Below are 27,793 nucleotides of genomic sequence, written 5' to 3' on the forward strand. Positions count from 1 at the left end.
GTTTCGTTCTGAGACAATCAGAGGAAAATCTGGATGTTATCAACATGGTTGACTAGTATGTGGGAAATATTTTGAATATCAATGTTCAGCTAGGAGCGCACAATGTAGAAATTTTGCACAATATTGTCCAAAAGGTATACAAATAGGTACATAAGAAGAATCAATGAGTTACCTGATGAAGACATTCAGAAGGAAGACAAAACCTTCATCCTTACTGAATGACAAAAGCATTAGATGACATAGAAGCAAATATGAATGTAGAAGATGAACGAAACTTTAGTTCAATGGAGATTTTATGTTAAGCTCCATTCAGGTAGCCAATACATAGAAAAAAATATGTTCACTGGTAACTAATCGAAGTTAGTTAATAAATCGAAATTCAGAGGTAAAACATGAGAATCTTGAACCAGAAAATCGATAACAGAGGAATCAGGTCTGTAGACGACACACCGAAAAGCAGGTAGTAGAAACGGAATACCTTAATATGAGTCAGGGAATACCCACTAGGTCAACAATAATAGAAGGAAAGAATACAAATAATAGAAGTCCAAAACAACTATGATAAACAGGTGAGAATAGAAAATAAAGTAATGAAAGAAATAAACAGAAGAAAACAATACAGAAATAGATATATAGTGGAATAATAGTAGTAGATAGGAAGTAGATAGTGGAATAATAAGAACGTGTAAAGATCAAAGAGAGGGTGAAGATATAGAGTAATTAGTCAAGAAAAAAAGAAGAGGTTGAGTTGAAAGAAAAGTTATAAAAAGATGATGGAAGGAAGTCTGAAGAATTAAAACAAACCGCTGATTCACAGGAGAAGAGTCAGAAGGAAAAAGAATACGTACAAGTTTACTTCTGGCGCACCATTAGAAACAATTGTTAAAACATAATTTTTTCACTAATTTCCATCTTATTGCCCCCCTAAAATGATTCCCATGGCGACAGGAAAATGCCTCACTTGGCATAGATAAAATACAAGGATGAATAATTAAATATTACACTGCAAAAACACAAACCAACCTGTGCTATGTGACCATCAAAAACACGAATGCTATCCACTTGGGCCATGGCAGAACAAAGCTGGTGGGCGCGTACGCTAGAGCGGGGGTGCGCACGAAAGAGCAAGCCCGTCAGGGGCAATCGGGGCTATGTGCGCAAGCCAGGATAATGGAAAGAAATGGGTTTTGTCAATGGTACGAATTTCACTAGCACTTCCAATGGTTTCGTACTAGTAAAGTTGCACTTGTACACACAAAATACAGGTTTTGTACATTGTGCAAAAATATGCTGCTAGTAGAAAATAACATCAAATAGTACCATCTCTCAAATATACTCACTCATTATATCCGGCGTAAATCACTTGTAATCATTTTAGACTAGTAACACTACACTTGTAAACCTATAATACAGCGTATTACTTTGTATTTCATTCTGTCGCCTGCAGATATTTGTTCCTTATAAACATGCCTTTTCATGCAAAGAATTGAATTTTACCTGTAAATAGTTCAAAATGTCGTGCGCCAAAGCTACACCTGACATAATAATGAGATACCGGGGAAGAGGAGGTCAAGAGGGAAAGAAGCTGCAATAATGAGAGAAAAGGGAGACGTTTTTATATGATGGTTATTAGTAGCGAAAAATACATTAATAAGTGTCATCTGACGAAGTAAAAGGAAAGAAAACAGAAAAAAGTTTTGATATAAAACAGTTGAAAATTTGTTGTTTATAGTTGAAAGATAAACTGTTGAACGTTTGTTGATTTCGACTCCTATTGCCTATTATTTCGTGTGCTTGAGGGGACCCAAAAGATTTTTTTCGAATATCGTAAATAGTATTGAGTGAAGTCGGCAGAATTATCGCGAGGCTGTTTGGCTATATGGTCAACGGTTTCACAATCGTGCTGGGCAGTCGAGGAAAGCATTTCATCTCTTGCACTTGGTGTGCAGAGGACTGGGCACTTCCTTCTTCAACACAAAAGACTTCAGGAGATCAGGCGCCGTGTACAGCATAAATGGTCTCCCGGCATCTCTTTAATACAAATAAGACAGATGACAACAGAAATAAGACATTTTTTTCAATAATACTTGCAAAGAAATCGAAAAAGAAAACTTGACATTTGAAATTTTGGAGATTACAGGCCGTGTAGGTATTCCGCTACGCCACTGAATATGAAAGCATCACCATTTTATTCTTCACACACAATTTAGTCATTCAATTTCGTGTTTAAAGTGCCTACGTGCACAAAGAGCAGAGGAAAATGCCTCGGAATTATGCTCAGATAGTGACAATTCCACAAAAAAATAACAGACTGTCAAACTGTAGAATTTAACGAAAAGCGTTTCCTGTAAAAGTTGTTTCTTTTTCAATAGTATTTTCAAAGAAATCGAAATTGATACAACTTTACATTTGAAATTTTCTATTTGATCCCCCGTAGAGGTATTCCCTCTACGCCACTGGATATAGAAGCAACACCATTTGATTCTTCACATACGATTTGGTCATTCAGTTTTCTTAAAGTGTCTACGTGCACTACGAACGTAGAAAAACTTCTGTGCCGGGAGGACTGGTAGTAGCAATTAAACAACAAATAACAGACGTAGATCCAAACCGCAGAACTTAACGAAAAGTGTTTCCCGTAAAAGTTATTTCTTTTTCAATATTTCTACTAAAGAAATCGAAATTTATACCAATTTCCATTTAAAATTTTGGACTTGACCCCCGTGGATGTATCCCGGCTACGCCTCTGGATATGGAAGTATCACCATTTTATTCTTCACATGCGATTTACTCATTCATTTTTTGTTTGAAGTGTCTACGTGGAATACGAACAGAAAAATGCTTGTACCGGGTGGTCCGATAGTAGCATTTCAACAAATAATAGACGTAGATCCGAAACCGTAGAATTTAACGAAAAGGGTTTCCCGTAAAAGTTATTTCTTTTTCAATATTTCTACTAAAGAAATCGAAATTGATAGCAGTTTCTATTTAAAATTTTGGGTTGACACCCGTGGAGGTATCCGCTACATCACATGGATATGGAAGTATCACGATTTGATTCTTCATGTACCATTTGATCAGACATTTTTTGTTTCCAGTGTCTACATGCACTACGAGCTGAGAAAAATGCCTAAGACTGGTGGTCTGATACATCCTATATATATCCCCCTTCCCTACATTGCACCGTCAAACTAAAATGATAAGAGTCATCCCAGGTCTGAACTTTATCCATGTTGAAGATTTGAACGAGGTCGGTTTGGTGGTTCCAAAGTTATGAAGTTTTACTAGCATATATTTACCCGCTTCGCTGGGTGAAATGAAAATTTAAATGCACAATTCCGTACATCATGTGTTTAGTACCCGTGAAATATGCTGTTTTTGTTTTGAATGGCATCGAATTAAAAGGCATCGGAATGATCATTGATCATCTCGGCGACCCGGAAAACCAAGAATTTGACACTAATATTAATAATTTCTGATCATTTTATTATCTCCCCCTCTTCCAAGTTACAGGGCTGAATTTGGTTTTAAACGGGATCAGATGTGTCATTCTTCATATCAGAGACCATAAAAAATACGGGTCAACATTAATATCGGAAAATTTTGACCATTTTATATATATATATATATATATATATATATATATATATATATATATATATCCCCTTCTCCTCTTCCGTGTTGCGCTGCACGACATCGGATGACACTGGTCATCTCAGAGACCCCGGAAACTATGCATTCGACACTAATATGGGTTATTTTGTATCCGTTTTATGTATTTCCCTTTCCCCTTCTTCTGGATTGGCTGAATTTGGATTTCAACAGCACCATTATAGAAGCAGCAACACGGACATAGAAGCAACACCATTTGATTCTTCACATACGATTTGGCCATTCAGTTTCGGTGAAGTGTCTACGTGCACTACGAAAAGAGAAAAATGTCTGTGCCGGGTGGACTCATAGTAGCAATTCAACAACAAATAACAGACGTAGATTTCAAACCCCAGAACTTAACAAAAAGTGTTTGCCGTTAAAGTTGTTTCTATTTCAATAATAGTTCCAAAGAAATCGAAATTGATACCAATTTCCACTTAAAATTTTGGAGTTGACCCCCGTGGATGTATTCCCGCTACGCCACTTGATGTAGAAGCATCACCATTTGATTCTTCACATACGATTTGGTCATTGTTTTCTTTTTCTTTTTTTTTTTTTTTGAAGTGTCTGGGTGCACTACGAACAGAGAAAAATGCCTGAAATGGGTGATCTGATAGTGGCAATTCAACAACAAATAATATAAGTAGATCTCAAACCGTAGAATGTGACAAAAAGTGTTTCCGGTAAAAGCTGTTTCTTTATCAGTAATACTTCTAAAGAAGACGAAATTGGTACCAGTTTCCATTAAAAAATTAAAATTAATCCCATTGATGTATTCCCGCTACGCTACTGGATATGCAGGTATCACCATTATATTCTTCACATACGATTTAGTCATTCATTTTTTGTTTGAAGTGTGTACGTGAACTAAGAACAGAAAAATGCCTGTACCGGGTGGTCTGATAGTAGCAATTCAACAAATAACAGATGTAAATCCCAGACCGTAGAATATAACGAAAAGTGTTTCCCGTTAAAGTTATTTCTTTTTCAATATTACTTCTAAAGAAATCAAAATTGATACCAGTTTCATTAAAAATTTTGGATTTGACCCCCGTTGGTGTATTCCCGCTACGCCACTGGATATGGAAGTATCACCATTTGATTCTTCATTTTTCATTTGTCATGAATTTTTTGTTTCCAGTGCCTACGTGCACCACGAGCTGAGAAAAATGCCTAAGACTGGTGGTCTGATACACCCAATATTTTATATATATATATCCTTACATTGCACCGTCAAACGTAAATGATAAAAGTCATCCCAGGTCCGAACTTCATCCAAGTTGAAAATTTGAATGAGATCGGTTCAGTGGTTCCAAAATTATGAAGTTTTACTAGCATATATTTACCCGCTTTGCTGGGTGAAATGAATACTTAAATGCACAATTCGGTACCTCATGTGTTTAGTACAGGTGAATATGTTTTTTTTTTTTTTTTTTGTTTTAATGGCATCAAATTAAACGGCATCGGAAAGATCATTGATCATCTCGGCGACCCCGAAAACCATGAATTCGACACTAATATTAATCGTTTTCTTTCATTTTATTATCTCCCCCTCTCCCAAGTTACGGGGCAGAATTTGGTTTCAAACGGGATTGGAAGTGTCATTCTTCATCTCAGCGACCCTCAAAATTACGGATCAGACACTAATATCGGAAAATTTTGGCCATTTTTATATATCTCCCCCTCCTCCTCTTCAATGTTGATCGGCACAGCATCGGATGTGTCACAGCTTATCTCAGCGACCCAAAAGACTGTAAATTCGACACTGATGCTGGCGATTTGCGATCATTTTTATTTCTCTTTCTCCACCTCCTCCAACTGGTGGGGTTGATTTTGGATTTAAACCGGATCGGAAATGTCACTGTTCATCTGAATGATCCCGAAAACTATGGATTAGACACTAATATTGGTCATTTTCGACCATTATTATATATAACTCCTCCTCCCCGTCAACCGTGCTGCGGCACATAGCATTAGAATTGTCACTGTTCATCTCAGCTAATCCTAAAGCTACGGTTTCGACACTAATTTTAGTCATTTCCGATCATTTTTTAACGTTTATTCCCCTCCCATACGTTGTATCCTCCCCCTCCTCCTCCCTAACTATGAGGGCTGAACTTGGATTGAAACAGCGTCAGAAGTGTCACTGTTTCTCTCATCGACCCCGAAAACTATGGATTCAACACTAATATAAGTCATTTTGATCATTTTTAAATTCTACTCCCCTCCCCCTCCCCTACGTTGTATCGTCGAAGTGAATAGCCTAAAGCAATCCCTGCCCCAAAACTCATGTATGTAGAAATTTTATTAAGATCGGTCAGGTGGTTCAAGAGTGATGAAGTCACAAAGAAGTCATTTGTATTTTTATTTTTACATATATCCCCCCTCCCCCTTCCCTATGCTGGCTCGTCAAAGTGACACGATAAACAACCCTCAAGGCCCGACCCTCATACATGTTGAAAATTCGATCGAGATTGATGCGTGGTTCAAAAGTTATTAGTTTTGTTAATTTTTATCTATAAGTTCTCCTCCCCTCCCCCTTTCGTATGATCTACCGTTAAAGTGAAATTACAAAAACGTTTCCGAATCCGAACCTCATGAATCTCGAAAATTTTATTGAGATCGGTCGGATAGTTCAAGATTTATTAAATTACAAAAATAGTCACTTTCAGTCTTATATCAATTGATTTTTACATATCTCCCCCTCCTTCTCCGCCCTTACGTTGTTCCGCCAAATTTAAATCATAGAAATGACCCCAGACCTGAACTTCATCTATGTTGAAAATTTGATCAAGATCGGTCGAGTGGTTCGGGAGTTATTAATTTTTATTTTTTTTATACCCCTCCCCTTCCCCCGTCCCTCAGTTCTACTATCAAAGTGAATAGGCTAAAACCAGCCCAACCTCGAACCTCATCCATGTTACAAATTGATCGAGATCGGTCAGGCGGTTCAGCAGATTTATAGTCACAAACATAGTGATTCTCGATTTTACCTATATAGATTTATCTTTATATATACACACCTCTCCCTCCCCTCAGTTCTAATAAAAAATTTTTAGGCATAGGGTTATTTTTGCGTTATATTTATTATATCCGAGTTCTTACCGTGAATAATTCGTCTGCTAAACCTGCTAATTTTCTTTAACATTTCAACAAATACTTGATTGGCAACAATGGTGAACGCAGCAGCTGCGAGTTTGAATTGCTTTAGTTCCTGCTTGCAATACACACGTAGATGGCACTGCGTTGGAATACACACCGATCGAGAAACGAAATTTTTCAGTCTGAATACACACTTTTCACACACAACCGGCTGTATCCGTATAAACGAGCGGAGTCAAAAGAACTCGCGGGGGGACCCCTATAATGGTCCTGCACGCGTTAAAAGTAAAAAACTTTTCGAGCAACCACTAAAAAATGCTCGCTTTGCAAAACTTGCTCAGAGTGCTGCTCTGTAGCCGATCGACCTACAAAGATTGGCGGGTTCACCAACGCACACACACACACACACACACACACACACACACACACACACACACACACACACACACACACACACACACACACACACACACACACACACGTGTTCTTTTATGTTCCAAGGATGAGATAATTCGATTTGGAATTCGATACTTTCGAGATATAAGTAACCTTCTGGAATGAAATAAAGTCGTAATTTGAAGCACCACTGTATTAAAAAAAAATGTTTCCATGATCAAATTTCTAGTAACTGATAGTCGAATTACTTTAGAAGAAAATAATGTAATAAAGAATCTACTACCTTCGCCTCCTAACATCTGACTGAAGGTTAGTCTCAAATTTGTGAAAAGAATTGCCTTTGCTGTTCTTCACGCTAAGTGCTTTTTACAAAAATACAGAAATCTACCGAGCTTCCATCTATCCGTGAGAGAATATGATCTTAAACGCTAAACTTCTCTTAAAGAATTCTCAAGAAAGAATTTTCTTTTCAATCTTCGGAGATGTTGAACAAGGTTGAAAAAAAAAAGGATCGATAGAAGAATACCTCAGTTTTTTCCCCCCAAGGCTTCTTTTTTTTCTCTTACACAGAAAAAAAATATTCTTTTCTAAGCGGGAAAACGAGTGGCTGTAACCGGACAAAAACCGGATAAGAATTTATTACTTATCTCTTTCTCTCCGCTTTTCTCTTCCGTCAGTATTTGAAGACGCCATCTGTGACGGAATTCGCTCTTGTTTTTTATTGTAAGGCTCCTCTCCTGCTCAGAACACGTGAAGGAGATAAAAGTCCGTCTCTATCTAGAGGAATGGAATTACTTTAAAAAACTCATTCACCAACATAATATGAATTCCATTTACTTACGTATTTCTTTAGGAACATTGAATGGAAAATATTTCAATAAAGACATTTTTTTTAAATATTCATTCAAAGTTTTATGTAGATTTATATAATAAGCGCATTATAAGAGAAGTTATTTTACAGTGTTGTCGAATTTAAACCAACACAAAATGCATTACATCTTTAAGTATCTGGCGAACTCCGTTGTGGTTATATGATTATCGTTTGCATCTTGTTAGCAAGAGACCCGGGTTCGATTCTCAGCGAAGGATCACGTGGTTAGAATACATTAAACTCTAGATTTATGTCTCAAATAGCCTTGGTGCTGAACGGGACGCCAAATTCCAATTGAACTAATCTAATTTAACGAACTTCAGACATTAGGATCGATATCAGAAACGTTTTTCAAAACATAAATTTAAAGAAATCTTATTGAAATGCGAATAATACAGGGAAACTATAAGTGATTCAACTGGTTTTATGCTGAAATGTGCCGAAGAGTATTGATACAATACGTTTTTACTGGTGATGATATGAAAGAACACATTTGAAAGATCAATTTATCATATTCGTAATTTTAGCTCGTGATATCAGATGGCAGCAGAGGCCTAGTTTCCAAAATAGCGCTGGCATGGGAAACACGGGTTCGATTCCCGGCGGGAGCTCCTGTGGTTCGGATTCCGTGTTAATCAGTAGGTCCCGTCTCATATAGCCTTTCTGCTGAAAGGGACGTTATACGTACTCAAAATCAACTCATCTCAACTCCAAAATAGCGCCTGTACAGCTGAAAGAAATATGTGTTTGGAAATAAGAGATGTGTTTCCGTTGGTATCGTACAGCGTGAATTTCTAAAACAGTTCGTAACTGTATCTAATGGGAGTTCATGGGTGCGACAGTTCAAAGAAGACAGAATGTTACGTGACAATAAACCAAGACAATCTCGGCTTCTCAGAAGCCGGTTTGATGACTTGATCGAACGAGTGGAGAAAGTTGTTTTGGAGGATCACCGAATGAGTGAGGGACACATCGCCTCCAAAATTGGCATTTCTGTGGGATCTGTTCACACTGTCGTCAGACTGGCGTGTGCAAGGCCGAAATTGCCTTATTTATTGTCACACGACATCTTGCCTCCTTTCAACTGTCGCATCCACGAACGCATATTAGACACATCCATGACACCATTATCATATGTCTCACTCATCTGGCGATGAATTTCTAGTGGTGTTACACCACGCAAATTGAGAAAACGAATGATTACACTGTTCTTGTAATGGAATAGTCGCCAATTTACGATTATCGTAAATATCAAAAATAGTCATTACTCTCTCCGCTGCCGCTAGAGTTCTGTGTGCCGTGCGGTGTTACTATCTCTGTCATGCAATGACAACAAGTGCTCGCGTATTTTAAAATGAACAGCATGTTTCTATCTGTTACCAGTCCTGAGAGAAAAAAATGGAGGTGTTATAATTTGAATGCACCTCGCATATCATATCATAGGATTTAGAAAGCTAAAAGGTAGGTATTTTTAATTATATAGATATTACCTTTGAACTTATTTTTGAAATCACAGTTGTTATAGAACAAATAAGGTGCGTGTATATTATCTACGGCGGCTGATGAGAATTAAGATATTACTTATGCGAGTGAGGATGCGGATGCAATATTTTGTATTCGCACTTCTTAACCATAGAACAATATGAATATGCTTATTAGCCACAATTGAGCCTGAACCCCTTGCTTCCACGCAACCCACCAGACTCAGCTTTCAAGCAGGAATGCATAACCAACAGGCTATCAAACAAATTATTTAATGCTTATTGACTCAATTTAACATACAGTTTCCACCCAGAGTTCAGCTCTCTCTGTGACTTCGTGTAGTGTAGTCGCTAACCTTTTGTGCAAGTGGACCCGGGTTCAGTTTCCGGTGGGGACATTCAATCAAAAAGAATATAAAAGTTTTTTCAGGCCAGCAATTTCATATAAGATTTTCCTGGCTTTTCCTCATTCACACCAGGAAAATACCGGGATGCTACTAAACATAATGGTCCCATGCCACTTTTTTGCTTCCTGATTTCTCGGGCAGCGTGATCGCCGAGGGAAGCCATCCCTCATATATGACGACTAACATGACCACAAATGCCGAGACCTCAGAAATGTAATTCCCAATTCTAATTCTAGTTCAGCTCTCTGCAAATTGCCTCCATGCTTCCGACATCTCTTCGTATCAGGGGCAGAGCGGCTAGTGACAACTATTAGCTTTGGATGTAAACTATTAAGGTTGTAACTGACATACTGAAGTATCTTGGTTGTATAATAAGAATTGTTTCTCTTCTATATATTTCAGATACCACCACAAAAATACACTTAAATTTGGAACTTCAACACGTTAATTACCTACAAAATTGTATCACATGTACTTTTCAGCCTTCCACTTCTAACCAATAGATGCAAGTGCGACTATTGGTACTCCCCATCCTCCAATCCACAATCCTAAAACTAAACATTCATGCTCTCTTATCTCTGTAATTAGCGAAACATCCATAGCCATCCTTACTTCTTGGTTTGCTGATACGTTTGCGCTTATAGTGAGTTTCCGCCACTAAGCAGTAGGTATGTAAAGAATTGACTCTTATTTTTCTTGTTTTTAACACTTCGCAACGTGATTGTTACAAATTTTATGAGGGTAATTTCCTCAAGGAAAATCAACAAAAACGTGACGTTACAAAACGACACCCATATCTTTATAAAACCATCCGGACTGTACTATTGGATGTATTTTTCAAATGTCAATCGAAAGCTTGTATGACACCAAAGTGTGCATCCTATCGTCGACAATAAACATAAGAAGCGCAGTAAATAGTACTACCGCCTCCTGTAATTTTGGAGAAGTTACTTTCAGCGGGCAAACTTTCTGTCTGTCCTCCTTGGGTTCCAGAAGTACCAAAGCATAATAACAGTAAAATATTCTGAAAGGAATTTTGAAAAAAGTTGGAAAAAGATCACGGGCACAATTGAATGTCCAGCTAGTGTCCCAAACACAGAAATTGATTTAACACTATCAACATTGAAATAACGTTACTTTAATGTGGCAAATTTCAAGATAAACAAGTGGCCAAGTTACAGAGTACTTCCTAGATAAGCAAGTGGACAAGTCACAGAGTACTTCCAAGATAGACAAGTGGCCAAGTTACAGAGTACTTCCAACATACGCAAGTGGCCAAGTTACACAGTATTTGCAAGATATACAAGTGGCCAAGTTACAGAGTACTTCCAAGATATACAAGTGGCCAAGTTACATAGCAGTCCAAGGTATGCAAATGGTCAAACGGTCGAATACACTACGGCGGTTCAATTCCCATTTGAAAATGTAGTTTCATCTTGTATAGCTTTGCTGCTGAGAATTGACTGATTAGTCAATCATCTGTATTGCTTAGAACTGAAAACAAACAGTCAATAAAAACCGTGCAAATTTAGCCTAAAAGAAACAATCATTATCCCATATCAACTTCCGTAGAAGTTATCCAATTTCTATTATGCATAGCGTCTATTTGGTTTTCTTTGAAGTTTTGGGTTGAAAACTATCACGTATAAGGAGGTAAATTCGTCCAATCAATTACAAAATAGCAATATAATAATAATAATAATAATAATAATAATAATAATAATAATAATAATAATAATAATAATAATAATAATAATAATAATAATAATAATACAAAGATATAAGATTACGTTAGTAAACGGTGTTTAATTTCCATCAATCGCTCACACATACTTTGTTTGTGGCTTAAAATAATCTGTGTTGCTTGTAGTTGAAATCAGTCACAAATAATGGGGAAAATTGACTGTCGTTAGAATATGTTATCTCCAGGCCAGAATTGCGTTTTATAGATGCAACTAACACAGATAGAAAAAGAGAAATAAAATTTATCTGTATTTTGTACGCATGTGTTGTAAAATAAATGGAACAGGAGAAAATGAAATATCAATTAGCTTAAAGTCAGAGTGTGGTATGAGGAGATGTTGATGGATAAATGGAATTCTTTGTGTCGTGTGTTTATTCGTCAACATTATTTTTCAAAAATTAACTCGTATTCCAATGATTTTACTCGTGTATCTGCATTTTTTTAGTATTTTACAGTGCAACAGCTTTAATTAGTCAATACTTCAAACGACAATTTTCACAGAAAAGCATTCAAAATCTGCAATCGCATATAATAAAATGTTGATTATCATGACAACCATATAAACTTCAACAGTACTGGTTTTATAGATTTTTTTACAATTTTAAAAACATAAAAGTTTGTTATTGTTTATTAATTACTAGCAATATGCCTGTTCTTCACACGGGGAGATACGTTTCAGTTTGGGGGCCGCGGTGGCTCAGTGGTAGAGCATTCACCTCTGGTGCTTGGGGTCCCGGGTTCGATCCCAACCACCGCCAAGTGAACTTTGTGGTGGACAAACACCGTGTGCGTGGGTTTTCTCGGGGTTCTCCCGTTTCCTCCCACTTTCTTCATTCCACCATTTCATTCATCACTCATCATCACCGTCTCCTTTAGCCTAACCGGCATAACCGTGGGACGTAAAACTCAAAGATTTCATTTCATTTCATTTCACGTTTCAGTTTGGACATAAAGAGCAATGGGGGCTGAATTTCGTTTTAACTGCCATCGAAAGTGTTACTATTCGTCTCAGCGACCCCGAAAACTATGGATTCGACTCTAATATCTGTCATTTCTCATTATATATATATATATATATATATATATATATATATATATATATATATATATATATATATATATATATATATATATATATATATATATATATTATATACATATTATTATATAAATATTATATATATATATATATATATATATATATATATATATATATATAATATGTATATGTATATACACCCGTCTCCTAAGTTACACTGTCAAAGTGAAATGCTAACACTTCAAGGCCCGAGCCTCATCTATATTGAAACTTTGATCGAGAGTTATGAAGTTACAAACATAGTCACTTTCAATTTTATATATTGAATTGAATTTCATATAATCATTTGAAATAATAATTTAATGATCATTTAAGCCAGCTTTTAAACACTACTTACTGCAATCACACTTTAAGAAATCACTTAGAAAAACTGAACTCCCACAGCAACAGCTGGTAGGAGGCTGGGCCCACCAACCAGCTTGTAGCACTCATGTCTTTGAGGTGATTGTGGTCAGCACATCTTCTCTTGCCATTAATATTGGGTTATTAGAGCGTAGTTCGCTAATTCTTTCTTGCAAATAGCTCTCTAATCGTCTGTACAAGGCTGGGTGGGCTCCACAATTGCAACACCATTTGATGAGTTCGAACGGTCACTCATCTTCCTTTGACCATATCCGACACTGCTTGATTTCGTTGATCTCACGAGAGGCGGTAATGCTAGTGCAGTTAGGGCATTGACAGTGACTAATTACTATTAGCAAATAGATCCATTGATGGCTACTGAGAACATTTTTAGTCTTAAAATTATTAATATGTTAGCATGGGTGAAAAATAGTATTAATATTTATATATTACGTAACATAATTGCAATATATGAACGGATTGGATTGAAGTCTGCACAAGGAAGAAATCTCTACCAACGAGGCTATGAACAAGAAGAGAAATAGTTACAGAACATACTACAGCTAATTGACATATTTAAGAATATTACAGAAAGAATTGGGTAACAAGTGTCTACAATGTTGAATATTGAAACATCTTATATTTACAAACAACACGACGTCCTTCTCCACAAAGATTATCAAGCGGCCGACAGATGCTATCTCCGAAAAAGCACGACATTTCACGAAGAGGACCCCTTACAACCCCTCTACAGGCTTCGCCTCCAAAAGTGGCTATAAAAGAGCACGTCAAGAGGCAAAAGTCATCAGTTCCAGGAAATCACTTTTTATCTTTCTCTCCAAGCTGCTCGTGCCGGGAGAAGCTCCCTAAAGTTATCTCTAAGCTACGCTGGGCAAGAGGTTCCTGTCGAATCTCCGTGGGCAGAAGCTATTACCTATCTCTGCGCTGCTACGGCAAAGAGTTCCTTTCCGCCAGGTTAGGAAACATCAATCCATCTCTGCACTGCTACGGGCAAGAGGTTCCTATTCAATCTCGTGCTTTATTCGGCAGAATATACTACCCACCTATGCGGTGCTATGGGCAAGAGGTTCCTATTGTCTCCTTGCTGCATTGGGCAGGAAACACCATCCTACCTCTGCGCGCTGCTATGGACAAGAGGTTCCTTATTAATCTCCGCGCTACCCTGGGCAAGAAATTCCTAACCAACAAACCATAAAACCTCCGCGCTGCTCTAGGCAAGAGATCCAACTCATAAAAAGAGATCACTAAAAAATTTCTCATTTTATAAGTCAGTAAAATTACATAAACTTTTATAATAAAAAGATAAGGGGAAAATCTATGTACCGCTTCTCTCCCATACATTACAATATATAGAAGGCCTTAAATGAAATACGTAGTAATTAAAAGTTAGTATGTGTTATGTTTATTTGACTTACATCCTTTGTGAGTAACAAGGCTATATACAATTTTTATATGTGATCTACGTACAGCTTGCAGTGGGATATGATTTGTAGTGCATTCGATATTTTTCCACCGGGAATCGAACTTGGAACCTCGTATATTATAACCGCTAGATCAACGAGGAGGGCTTATGGTTATTTCTATCATAATTATTTGTGTAAGTACACGCATTTGTGAACATATATATATATATATATATATATATATATATATATATATATATATATATATATATATAATATATGTATGTGTGTGTGTGTGTGTGTGCGTATCACCCTATTTTATTTGGAAGATAAATCTGAACTCAGCTTCTTTTTATCATCTCTGGATAAATAAGAAATATTAAAATGAATTATAAAAAGAGGTCTTACATTAACGTCAGTTGGTAGGAGGGAAGATAAACGGGCCCTCGGATTTTCGGTTCAAAATTAATCACAACGTCTTCCTTAGGTCCCAAATAGTGTTTCCTGAAAATTTCAGACCGCGGAAATTTAAAAAAGGTGCCCAAAATTACTATAGAATTTACCATATATGGGCAGGGAAGATAAACGGGCCCTCGGATTTTCGTTTCAAAATTGATCATAACGTCTTTCTTAGGTCCCAAATAGTGTTTCCTGAAAAATTCAGACCGCGGAAACTTCAAAAGGGTGGCCAAAATTACGACAGAATTTACCATATATGAGCAAGGAAGATAAACGGGCCCTCGGATTTTCGGTTCAAAATTGATTACAACGTCCTCCTTACGTCCCAAATAGTGTTTCCTGAAAATTTCAGACCGCGGAAACTTGAAAAAGGTGCCCAAAATTACGACAGAATTTACCATATATGGGCAAGGAAGATAAACGGGCCCTCGGATTTTCGGTTCAAAATTGATCATAACGTCTTCCTTAGGTCCCAAATAGTGTTTCCTGAAAAATTCAGACCGCGGAAACTTCAAAAAGGGGGCCAAAATTACGACAGAATTTACCATATATGGACAGGGAAGATAAACGGGCCCTCGGATTTTTGGTTCAAAATTGATCACAACGTCTTCCTTAGGTCCCTAATGGGGTTTCCTAAAAATTTTAGACGGCGGAAACTTCAAAAAGGAGTCCAAAATTAGGATAGAATTTACCATATATGGGCAAGGAAGATAAACGAGCCCTCAGATTTTAGGGTCAAAATTGATCACAACGTCTTCCTTAGGTCCGAAAGAGTGTTTCCTAAAAATTTAGGACCGCGGAAACTTCAAAAAAGTGAACAAAGTTTGGACAGAATTTACCAGATATGGGCAAATAAGGTAAACGGGCCCTCAGATTTTAGGTTCAAAATTGATCACAACGTCATTCTTAGGTCCTAAATAGTATCTCCAGAAAATTTCAGACCGCGGAAACTTCAAAAAGGTGCTCAAAATTACGACAGAATTTACCATATATTGGTTGGGTAGATAAACGGACCCTCGGATTTTTGGTTCGAAACTGATCACAATGTTCTTCTTAGATCTCAAATGGGGTTTCCGCGTTCTAAAATTTTCTACAAACACTATTTGGTACTTCAACAACATATTGAGATCAAATTTGAACCCAAAGGCTGCGAGCCCTTTTATCTAACCTGTCTATACGAGGTTATAGAGGGTACATTGTATAGTAATTTTGGGTACCTCTTGAAATTACCGCTGTCTGAAATTTCCAGGAAACACTATTTGGGACGTAAGGAAGACGTGATCAATTTCGATTCCAAACATCGAGGTCTTGTTTATCTACCCTGCCCATATATCGTAAATTCTATCGTGATTTTGGTCATTTTTTGAAGTTTCCGCGGTCTAAAATTTTCAGGAAATACTATTTAGAACCTAAGGAACACGGTCTGCTCAATTTTGAATCGAAAATCCGAGGGCCCGTTTATTTCCCTATCCATGTATGGTAAATTCTAACCTAATTTTGGGCATTTGTTGAAGTTTCCGCAGGCTGAAATGTTCATGGAATCCTTTTTGGGACCTCAAGATCACATTCTGATCAAATTTGAACCGAAAATCCGAGGGCCCGTTTACATTCTTGGCCCGTATCTGGTAAATTCTGTCGTAACTATGGGCACCTTTTTCAAGTTTCCGCGGTCTGAAATTTTCAGGAAACACTATTTGGGACCTAAGGAAGACGTTGTGATCAATTTTGAACCAAAAATCGGAGGGCCCGTTTATCTTCCTTGCTCATATATGGTAAATTCTGTCGTAATTTTGGGCACCTTTTTCAAGTTTCCGCGGTCTGAAATTTTCAGGAAACACTATTTGGGACCTAAGGAAGACGTTGTGATCAATTTTGAACCGAAAATCCGAGGGCCCGTTTATCTTCCTTGCTCATATATGGTAAATTCTGTCGTAATTTTGGGCACCTTTTTGAAGTTTCCGCGGTCTGAAATTTTCAGGAAACACTATTTGGAACCTAAGGAAGACGTTGTGATCAATTTTGAACCGAAAATCCGAGGGCCCGTTTATCTTCCCTCCTACCACGTCAGTTTAATATGTACAGGTAGTCATGCCATCAGTTGGATTTGAAGGATGCTAAAGCTTACGGGATGAATTCATCTCTCAATTAAAAAAAAAAAACACACACTTTAAGAATAGCGTTAATAGTTCCTTCCATACAAGAAATATAAAGTGTATTTTCTTTGATACTTAATATTAATCACTTTTCTTTATTACTTAAGCATGTTAAGGATGAAGGAATTATATGCAACAATAAATTTTCCGGTTTTCTTGGATTGCGACATGTTTTTCTATACCTGTTTAGAGTTATCCTGACCTTTTAAATAAACAAGAAGAAAGTGGTAAATTCATTCAAACTTAAAAGAAATAAACATTTCTCTTTCCTATTGTGCATGACATCAATAATTGAACTAAGAAACATCACAGTATAAACCACAATATCAGTTGTAACTATTACCTACACGAAAATGATTTATCTCAAATAGTTCGGATTCTACGTTAATCAGTAGGTCCACGTCTCATATAGCCTCGCTGCTCAACGGGACGTTAAACTCAAAATCAATTCAACTCAACTCGAAAATGATGTAGATCAAGCATAAGGAGATAATATGTACCACAAAATCTTCGTAAATATTCTCCAATTTTCTTGAGCCATAACTTGTGTTTTCTGATAGGCTCAATAGTTACTTTTGTTACTTGGTGGTGTTCAAGGGTAAAGAAATGAGTTCATCTAGTTCTATTTTAGGCATCACCATACGCATTGCTGAATTGTATTAAAAAGGCGTAACGTTAAACACTTATTCCTGTTACTTAGAACTGAAATTAGTTAAGGATAAGAAAACAAAACATGTCCGATGATAATTTTTGTAAAAATTATCCATGTTCCCTTAATGAAGAATGATTTTCATACTTCATGTTTCTCCAGTAAAGGAGGATTTTCATAAGCCATATTTCCTTGATGAAGAATAATTTTTGTAAGCTGTATTTCCTTGATGAAGGATGATTTTTATAAGCCATACTTCTGCATGAAAAATGATTTACATAAGCTATGTTTCCTTCACGAAGAATGATTTTCGTAAGCCATGTCTCCTTGGTGAAGAATGATTTTTATATGTCATGTTTCCTTGATAAAGGATAATTTTCATAAGCCATGGTCCTTGATGAAGGATGATTTTCATAAGTAATGTTTCTTCGATAAAGGATGCTTTTCATAAGCCATGTTTCCTTGATGAACGATTATTTTCATAAGCTATATTATTTTTTTTACTGAAGATTTTCATAACAACGAAAATGCTAATTACATTAATTGAGATATGTTTAAATGAATCCCAAAGTAAAGTCCGGGTAGAAAAATCTTTGTCCATGAGTTTTCATATCGAGAATGATCTGGAACACGGATATGCGTTGTCGTCATTATTATTCAACTTTGTCCTGGAATACGCTATAAGAAAAATCAGATAGCAACCAGGGCCTTGAGTTGAATGGTATTCACCAGGTTATTGCGTATGCTGAAGACGTAAATTTAATAGAGGATGATAGGAAAACAATAGAAAGAAATGCAGAGATCTTATTAAACACTTGCAGGGACATGGGTTTAGAAGTAAATACACAGAAAACTACATACAAGGAAGTTCGTCGGGATCGTAATACGGCAAATTACGGATGCGTTAAAATATCGAATAATACTTTTGATAAAGTGGACACTTTCAAATATCTAGGATCAAGGTTAACAGACGAAAACCATATTCATGAAGAAATAAAATGTCGACTAAAAGCAGGGAATTCGTGTTATTATTCAGTTCAGAATCTCTTGTCGTCGCGAATTCTGTCGAGGAATTTGAAGCTTAAAATATATAAAACGATAATCATCGCTGATGTTCTGTATGGTTGCGAAACATGGTCGCTTACTCTGAGAGAAGAACATAGACTGAAAGTATTTGAGAACAAGGTCCTGAGGCGACTATTCGGACTCAAGAGGAACGGGAATTGGGAATGGCGGAAACTTCATAGCGAGGAACTACATAATTTTTACGGTTTACCAAACATTGTTAGAGTCATCAAATCTAAGAGTTTCAGGTAGGCAGGCATGTAGCCAGGATGGAGGAAAGTAGGAACGCTTTCAAAATCTTAACTGGAAGACCAATCGTAAAACGACCATTAGGAAGACCTAGACACAGATGGGAAGACAATATTAAGATGGATCTCACATAAATAGGGATACAAAGTTGAAACTGTATCCAGTTGGCTAAAGATAGACGTCAGTGGAGAGATTTTGTGAACGCGGCAAATAACCTCTGGGTTCCATAGACCATAGAGTTAGCTAGTTTTAGTTTTATATGTTTCCTTGATTGAAGAATAGCTTTTATAAGTTATGTTTTCTTATGATGAACCGCAAGAACATTGAAGAACACCTTAGAAGCAGCTTTAGAATTCTGTAAATGCCACAAATTGTTCTACAATATTACATTATAATATTTCGTTTCTTTTTGCTTTTCCTATCTTTCGTGGCTAATGCGTTTGAAGGTCAAACCGTTTCAGGAGTGTGAAGCTTCGAGCACAAACTGAAGTAGGAATTCGATTCGTCGGTTCTTCATAACTCTGTTATTATGAGAAAATGGAAAGGAGAGTCGTATCAACTCAAATTCTTTATAATTGGAAGGACATTATGTTGATAAGAACTCGCACGTAGCTAGCAAGTTAGCGCACATTATCCTACGCTCGATTTCCGGTTGGAACCTAGCATCTTCTGATAAGAAGGATCTACTTAGCTAAAAAAAAATAATAATAATTGATAAATTCTGACATAAAATCCCAGATATAACATTAAGAGTTAATGTAGTGACCACATATCTTTCCATTAATAATCTTTCGGTCCACCTTAACACTTTTGAGTGCTTCAAAGAATGGAAGTTAATTTTTGTCGGTTTTCTTAATAAAAAATGTTACTATACTATACTATACTAAAGAAAAATCGCTATATTAGTGTTGCTTTTAAAAATAGTATTTTATTACTCCTACAATTATGTTCAATGGAACGAGTGGATATTTTACTTTAATTGTTGTTTTTTCTTCAATTTCAGGGTTCATACGGGATCGTAAAGCTGGCTTACAACGAGGAAGATGATAAACATTATGTAAGTATTGAATGCGTAGCTTTTTTGCTAACTGTTGAAAAAGTGAATACACAAATTTACGCTGTATATATTGTTCAGACAACTCACTGTATGTGTCACTTGAAGCAGGGTTGACTGGTTTAAGTCTCGGTTCAGACGTGCAGAAAAGTCTGTTGCGGGCCCGCAACAGAGTTTTCTGTTGCGGACCCGCGCGAGCCGGAAATACATTGGTTCTTATCATTCATGCCACACGTGCAGACTTTCCCGCACGACTCTGCTGCGGGCCCGCAACGGGCGAAAATTGAGTTGCGGGGACTGCTGGCTCGCAGCGTGTCCGCACAGGTGTTGCGGGCCGGAAAACCATTGCTGGCAATGAGTCAAGCCACACGTGCAGACTTTCCCGCGCCCGCAGAAATGGAAAGCGAAGAACTGGATGGACATAGAACTGTTCATTAACGAAATACAAAAATATCCCGATATATGGAATTTAAAGTGCGAAATGTATAGAGATAGAAATAAAAAACGGGATGCATGGAATAAGGTGTGTGAAACCTTATGTGAGAAATTCAAAGAAAAAACAGAAGAAGAAAAAAAACAGCATTGGTATGTAGCTATTATTATTACTTTTCAATGTAGAAAATCTAATATTCACGTAGTATTTACATTTGATTTTCGTTTAGCGTCCCTTTTCAGCAGCGAGGCTATGAATACTTTTTTTTTTTTTTTTTTTTTTTTGTGATAACAATAGACAACAAATACACTTGGAGAACAAGCCTTTATTATTAATGCAGTTTCTTTGATGAGATTTCTTGTCACTCACTCCGGAATGAACCGACTGTTTATAACGTACGTTGCATTATACTTTAGGTCGAGGCAAGGGCGCCCATCAGGGGGGGCAAGGTGGGGCATTCGCCCCCCACTAAGAGGAAATTGTACTTGGGAATATCGAAAACCCAATAGAGTTTTTACATTAGTTGCACCAAAAAATGAAACTATATTTGAAAAGTCGCTTATATTTGCCCCCTCCCCCTTGAAAACCACAACATTGGCGCTCTTGGGTCGAGGTCACTTATTATATAGCTTCTGTGCTCAAAAGGGACGCTGAAGTCCAAAACAACCACCAACATAATAGCAGAACAGAAAAGAAAGAAAAAAAGATCGTTTTTCGGCTGACAATTGTTGTCTTTATTTGTTAATGTACTGAATTAAAAAAAAATAGAGTTAACACGAAAATTGTTGAACATCAGGATACTCATGTGGTTAAAAAATATAAAAAGCATGCTCGAGATGTAACAGAAATATTTTTGTTTCTCGTGCAATTGATAATATTGTGCATGTCGTTGCTATTCTAGAGATAACAACTGAATGTTTTCTTACATAAAGAACAACTTAAACAAAGTTATCTTGCCATGGAACCCTACCTATGTCGCTTACAAAATAATCAGCCCATCTGTTTCTGCATCCGTTTGCTGCGTTGCCTCCTTTTGGTGTGCTACACGTATTGGGGATTTCCTCAGAACCTTCTATCGTTAAGTGTCACAATTATAAAAATGTTTCCTTTTTCTCACCTTAGAAATGGATTGTTCGGAAACACTAAATCCATTATTTTTATTTAAGAGTTCACATTAAGAATTTCACATCTCCAATCTAAGCGAGTCCTATACTTTCTCAATATATAACGGGAAATGTCACTATTATAGGAATGAAATGGAATCCTTGAGTTTTACGTCGCACGATTATACCGGGTAGGCTAAAGGAAATAATGATGATGATGATAAATGAATGAAATGGTGGAATGAATAAAGTGGGAGGAAACGGGAGAACCCCGAGAAAACTCACACACACGGTGCTTCTCGCACCACAAAGCTCATTTGACGCAAGCGGGGATCGAACCAGATGTGAACACTATCACTGAGCCACCGGGCCCCACTACTATAGAAATCTCCCATCTCCCCTTCAAGAGAAAATTTTTAAAGACACTGAAACCTGTGCTCCATTATTTTTAATATGAGTTTACATGCCGAATTTTACATCTCTAACTGAAGCTAATCCTCACATTCGGTAATTTGTGAATAAATAAAGGGAAATTTTACTATTGAAACGCCCTCTCTTGAGCGGGATATTCGGGAAGTCTCAAATAAATGTCTCATTTTTAATTTAAAGCCACCAACTATATCAAAAAATCGAAATTAGTCACGCAATTGTTAAACTACGCCAGTGGCCGCTAATAACGTCTGAAAATGTCTATGAATAGGTCTCCGAATGTTTAACTTTCTGTGCTCTTACAAACGATAATTAGTTAACATAATTAACTTACCTTAATGTAACACCCAGAGCTCCTCCGTGGCTAAGCGGTTAGCGTACCCGCCTTTGGCGTGGGAGGCGCGGGTTTGATTCTCGTCGGGAGCTCATGTGGTTCGGATTCCACGTTAATCAGTAGGTCCACGTCTCATATAGCCTCGCTGCTGAACGGGATGTTAAAAATCAAAATCAACTCATTAATGTAACAGCCAACATTTCAATTGGTGGTATCGCAAGTCTCATGAAAGTATCTTCTGCTGTAATTTTATCACTTATTTTCGATAAGAGTTCATCAAATGAAGTGATGCTCATGCGAAAATAATTAAAGGTCTTTTCTTCGTCATTGCGCAAATCAATAAACATGGAAGAAAATCCACCTTTAAGCAGTCGTGAGCTTACATACGGATGAACCCAGTATCGTCTCTGTTTCTTCCATAGGATTTTATTGGCTAAGTATTAAAAAAAAACAGCACGTTTTCTTCTTTCAATTTCCATCTTCATTCAACTGCAGCTGAAAATAAAACGAGCTGTTTTCTATGTCTATGTGAAGTGGTTGGGCTGAGACGCCCGCACGAGTCTGCTGCGGGCCCGCAGCAGATTTTTCTGCACGTCTGAACTGGTTGATCTTTGACGCCCGCACGAGTCTGCTGCGAGTCTGTTGCGGGCCCGCAACAGACTTTTCTGCACGTCTGAACCGAGCCTAAACCAAGGTGGTTTAAACCAGCTGTTTTTTTTTTTTAAAAAAAAAGCAACTGGTTTAAACCAAAAAACGTAAAATGTTCGTAAAAGTGTAAATGTTTGTAAAATCTTGATGAACACACGTTTGTGGATTATCACATTTCACTCCCGTATATTATTCGTATTATATTCAGATCTAAATTTCCCATTCATTACTCAAAAAGAATATACTACAAAAGCAACTTTTTTTTTATAAGTTTATAAATGTTAGTTTTGTGATTTTTTGTAGTTGTTATTATTGTTATGTAATTGCAATCAAAGAAAAATTCTAAATATTATTTCGTTTCAATGTTTATTATTGAAAAAATACATCGAAGTGCCGTACTTGGTGTGTGTGTGTGGGAGGGGGGGTCATACAGACCCTACGAGAGGCATTCAGTGAAATGAGAAGTATCTTTGGTATCTATTTATGGATAAATGAGTCTGAGCCAAAGTCGACTCAAATAATTCGTATCCGTATACACTTTTCTTACTGATATGCAAATTAAGTCGTATTTCTATAATTTGGACCAATAAAAGTCGTTGTTGACTAACTTGAACTAAAATAGTTCTTCTGTACTCCGTAGTACTTTGAAATTGTCCATATGTAATTCTGTATAATGGTTTCACTTGAGCAACTGTTTATCTTTTTGTCCTTCTAAAATGACAATTATATTAAGAAGAATGTAAAGATCAGTACAACGTATTTTTGTCAGGATTTTGAGTGACCAAAGTATAAGTTTATCCGATTCTCCCCGTTACGTCGTAGCGCCCTCTTCCTCCCATCATGTATACGAACGATTGACGGACCATAATACATCAGGGCTCACGCAAGCATCGCAACGATCACCAGGATTGGATATTTTCTGTTCAATGTTGAATACCACTGTAGGAAAGTTTCACTGTATATGATAATAAATATATTTAAGCCGCGAAATGAGCTGAGTGTGTATATAGCAAACATTTAATTAGAGCATGCTTGTTCAGCGTATGAAATCCTAATAGCATTATTTTGTAGTTGGCTCTCTCTCTTTCTACTAATTCTTAATTCGAACAACTCCGGAACTATCTTATTGCGATGGACCTACACTGAAAAAACTTGACGCTATCTGAAGTCGAACAGGAGGTATTGTTCAACTGAAAGTTATGCGTGTTAACCATTTGATCAGATAGAATAATATTACTTAAGATAAATTAATGAATTGCTGGCGCCATAGTTGCTCTCGAATACCACTTGCCATGAGATTATCGAACTCAAACAGTATTAGATCTGGCCAGAGGAAAGATGGGTAGCCGTCTGTATACTCACCAGATTGACATTGCGATATCCGCCTAGCATTGTGAGGAGAAATTGGGGAACTACTTGAAATAAGTAGGAAACTCCGGCCTAGAAAGCCAACATTAACAGCAAGAAAAGCCGCATATGGAACTAAAACACCAGTAAATAAAATAAAATTAAAAAAAAAAAAAAACAGAAAAAAAGTTTTTCATATCAAAGACATAAGTGCCACAAATAGGCTGAAAAGTTCTGGTTCCTAATGGCCGTTGCGGCAGGAGTTTATAAGAGGAGTTGGGTTCGACTACCGTTTGTTTCTGTTTTATAAGAGGAGTTGGTTCCCGTAACGAAAGCCAGATATAATAATATTGGGATTCGAACCTTGGATCTCTTTTGGAGTCTTCCTTAACATCATTCATTTGTAAAAGACTAATAGATCCAATAAGGAACTGGCAAGTAAACAAATAGTCTCACTCCTACGGTCCTAGGATTCGGACGTTAAACATCAGAGGCATAAGCCGCATACCCACCATCGCTGTTGCGTCAGCTCCAAGATATGCTGCTCGCTGCCTGTAAGAGAATACAAGGTGGGACAGCAATGCATGATTTACGCCAGATGGATAGTGAGATACGAAAGTAACGTTTGTTCTCCACTGTTTAGAAGTACCTTACCTGTTTGGTTTTACTCTAAGCCATGTACACTATTAAAAGGTAACATTCTCCATTTGCTGAGAAAGAGACAATATAGGTTACACACTTTGAAATCATTAAGTATTATTTTCACTGCACATTAAAAAGAAAATATATGCGAAACATTTGTATTTGATTTAAACTTCAATGAATATAAAACATTTACAAACGTATGACAGCACAAGACACAATATTTCACTTAGACGAAAAAGATGGCCCAAACACTGCGATAAACGAATCGGCACGTAAGCGAAATAATACGCGAAGCTTCGACCGAACGAAGATGCTGAATCGGTTAGTGGCTATGCAGTCCATTGCAGAAACTTCACTTCGATCGCTGTATAAAGTTCACAAAACATATTTGTTTATTAGGCGGCGTGAAAATTATTATTTGAATAGTAGACTATCAGGATTTACGTAGTGTGAATTCATTACATTCTTCCTGTTAATTACACTCGTACTTGATGCAGATTAATTTTTGAGAATGGAAGTTCAGTACGTTGCGCTAGCTTGACATTGTAAAATATTCTAATTTTCACCTTTTGGAAAGAATAATACGCTCCCTTTTGAGAGTTCTTAGAAGATTTTGTTTGTGTAAAAACTACTAACGCACTCACATGTTGACTCTTACGTAATGAGTGATGGTGGGTATACGGCTTATGCCTCTGATGTTTAACGCCCGAATCCTAGGACCGTAGGAGTGAGACTATTTGTTTACTTGCCAGTTCCTTATTGGATCTATTAGTCTTTTACAAATGAATGATGGTAAGGAAGACTCCAAAAGAGATCCAAGGTTCGAATCCCAATATTATTATATCTGGCTTTCGTTACGGGAACCAACTCCTCTTATAAAACAGGAACAAACGGTAGTCGAACCCAACTCCTCTTATAAGTTCAGTTTAGTTTTAGTTAAGAAAGTACTAATGCGTTAAGTTTTTTAAATTAGCCGTTCAGTGTCTTGTATCAAACACATAAAAGAACGTCCTTTAAAAAAAATTGAAAGTAAATAAAGAACTCTTTTGGTCTCTTGAAATAAAAAAAAACTTGTTTATGTGACAGTTTATTCTTTTGTAACAGAAACAAAAGTAGACCATAATGGTTGGGAAAAATATGTTTGCAGTTTTCGTAATGGAACATTATGTCTGTTCTGGAACATTATGTGTTTTTTTTTTTTTTTTTTTTTGTCTTTCCTTTGTTTTATTTTACTTACATTTCAAACGTCCTTCTTCTAATGTCCATCATAACACATTTAGACCTACTTTTTCATGTGACTTGTTTCTTTTCCATTTTTCTTTTTTTATTTTGAGTCCTATTTCAACTTGTTTTATTTCTCTTTGCTTTAACTCACTGTTTGCGTCCTTCAGTCCAAGGTTACTAGAAGGAAAGGTTGGGCTATACGTACAGACGCTTCGCTCCTCGTTTTCCGTGACGTCACCAGCGAGGAGCAGCAAGTAGGTACTATGGTATAGAGGTGTACGAAGTAGCCAAAATGTCTTTTTTCTTTCTTTATGTATAACATTTTCGCTGTCACAACATTCTCCTACACACAAACTACAAATAAATAAATAAATAAATAAATAATAAATAAGCCAGCAATAAATAGAACATCTTCCTAACGCAATTTATATTATAGAAAATTAACGATGTACCTGTGTTGCATGATCATTTATTTATTTTTTGATGAGATAGATAATTGTTGAATTATAATTACATTTTAAAAGTATTTATATCTGAAATGTTACTGTGAATGTATTTAAGCAAAGTTGCAGATAAATATGTGTTTTACCAGGGCAATCTCTGAAATTTCCGGTGCCTAGAGTTAAAGTAATTGCGGAACCAATGATAAGGTGAGTTCCACCCCCGGCATAAATAGATTACTTTGTGATTACTGATAGGGATATCTCAATACATGCTTAAAACCATGGATAATAATAATAATAATAATAATAATAATAATAATAATAATAATAATAATAATAATAATAATAATAATAATAATAATAATAATAGATCGTCGATCCATTCAGTTGCGGAAGCCCTTTGATGCCTAGCAATTTATTTTGTTCAATATACGCCACTCAGGCTTAAAGTTTAAAATTGCCAATTCATATTTTCTCCACATGATTATTAAAACGGAACCCATCCGTGTTAAACGTCATATCGACTATCCATCACAGATTATATTTAATGTAACCATTGTTGACGCTATGATTGCACTTCGTGACATTAATAGTACACAGTCCGGAAAAATGTATTTGGTTTATATCTAAATATTTGTATGCTAACTAGTGTTACGAATCGAGACGAGACGAGAAATTAGGTTTTCTCGTCTTGTAGAATCGATTTTCGAAAAAAAGCTCCTTTCGTCTCGCCTAGTAGTTTCTCTAGCCTCTTGTATAAATTTGTGTACAAAATTTGTCCTGACTTCCTAAAGTCACGAGAGATCCACGAAGGATGAGATATAACAACATTTAAACCACATTTATTATTGGAATATATTGTGTAATGACTTGTGTATCTTTGAATGATCTTCATTGTGTTCTTGCAATCACTTTATCAATTTATAGTTTTTTTTTAACGATGAACCATGCAACACTAAACCAGTGTTTAAGGTTTAATACTTGGGTGATCTCGTGTTGCCAATGAGACTCATGAAGTTTCTCATCTTGCCTCGAAAA

At 36.6% G+C, this 27,793-nt stretch overlaps 1 protein-coding gene across 2 annotated transcripts in view; it reads left to right on the forward strand.

Annotated features, from left to right (window-relative positions):
* Window positions 1–27,793, forward strand: part of LOC145692895 (calcium/calmodulin-dependent protein kinase kinase 1-like) — a 1,130,736-nt gene that overhangs the window by 994,981 nt on the left and 107,962 nt on the right. For both annotated transcript variants that reach the window (XM_081768448.1, XM_081768449.1), the window contains one exon: window positions 20,099–20,152. In XM_081768448.1, coding sequence (XP_081624574.1) covers window positions 20,099–20,152 — 54 coding nt within the window. The remainder of the gene's footprint in view (window positions 1–20,098; window positions 20,153–27,793) is intronic.

Source organism: Thermobia domestica, chromosome 8 (genome assembly GCF_964235325.1).
Source record: "Thermobia domestica chromosome 8, izTheDome1.hap1.1, whole genome shotgun sequence".
Lineage (NCBI taxonomy): Eukaryota > Metazoa > Arthropoda > Insecta > Zygentoma > Lepismatidae > Thermobia > Thermobia domestica.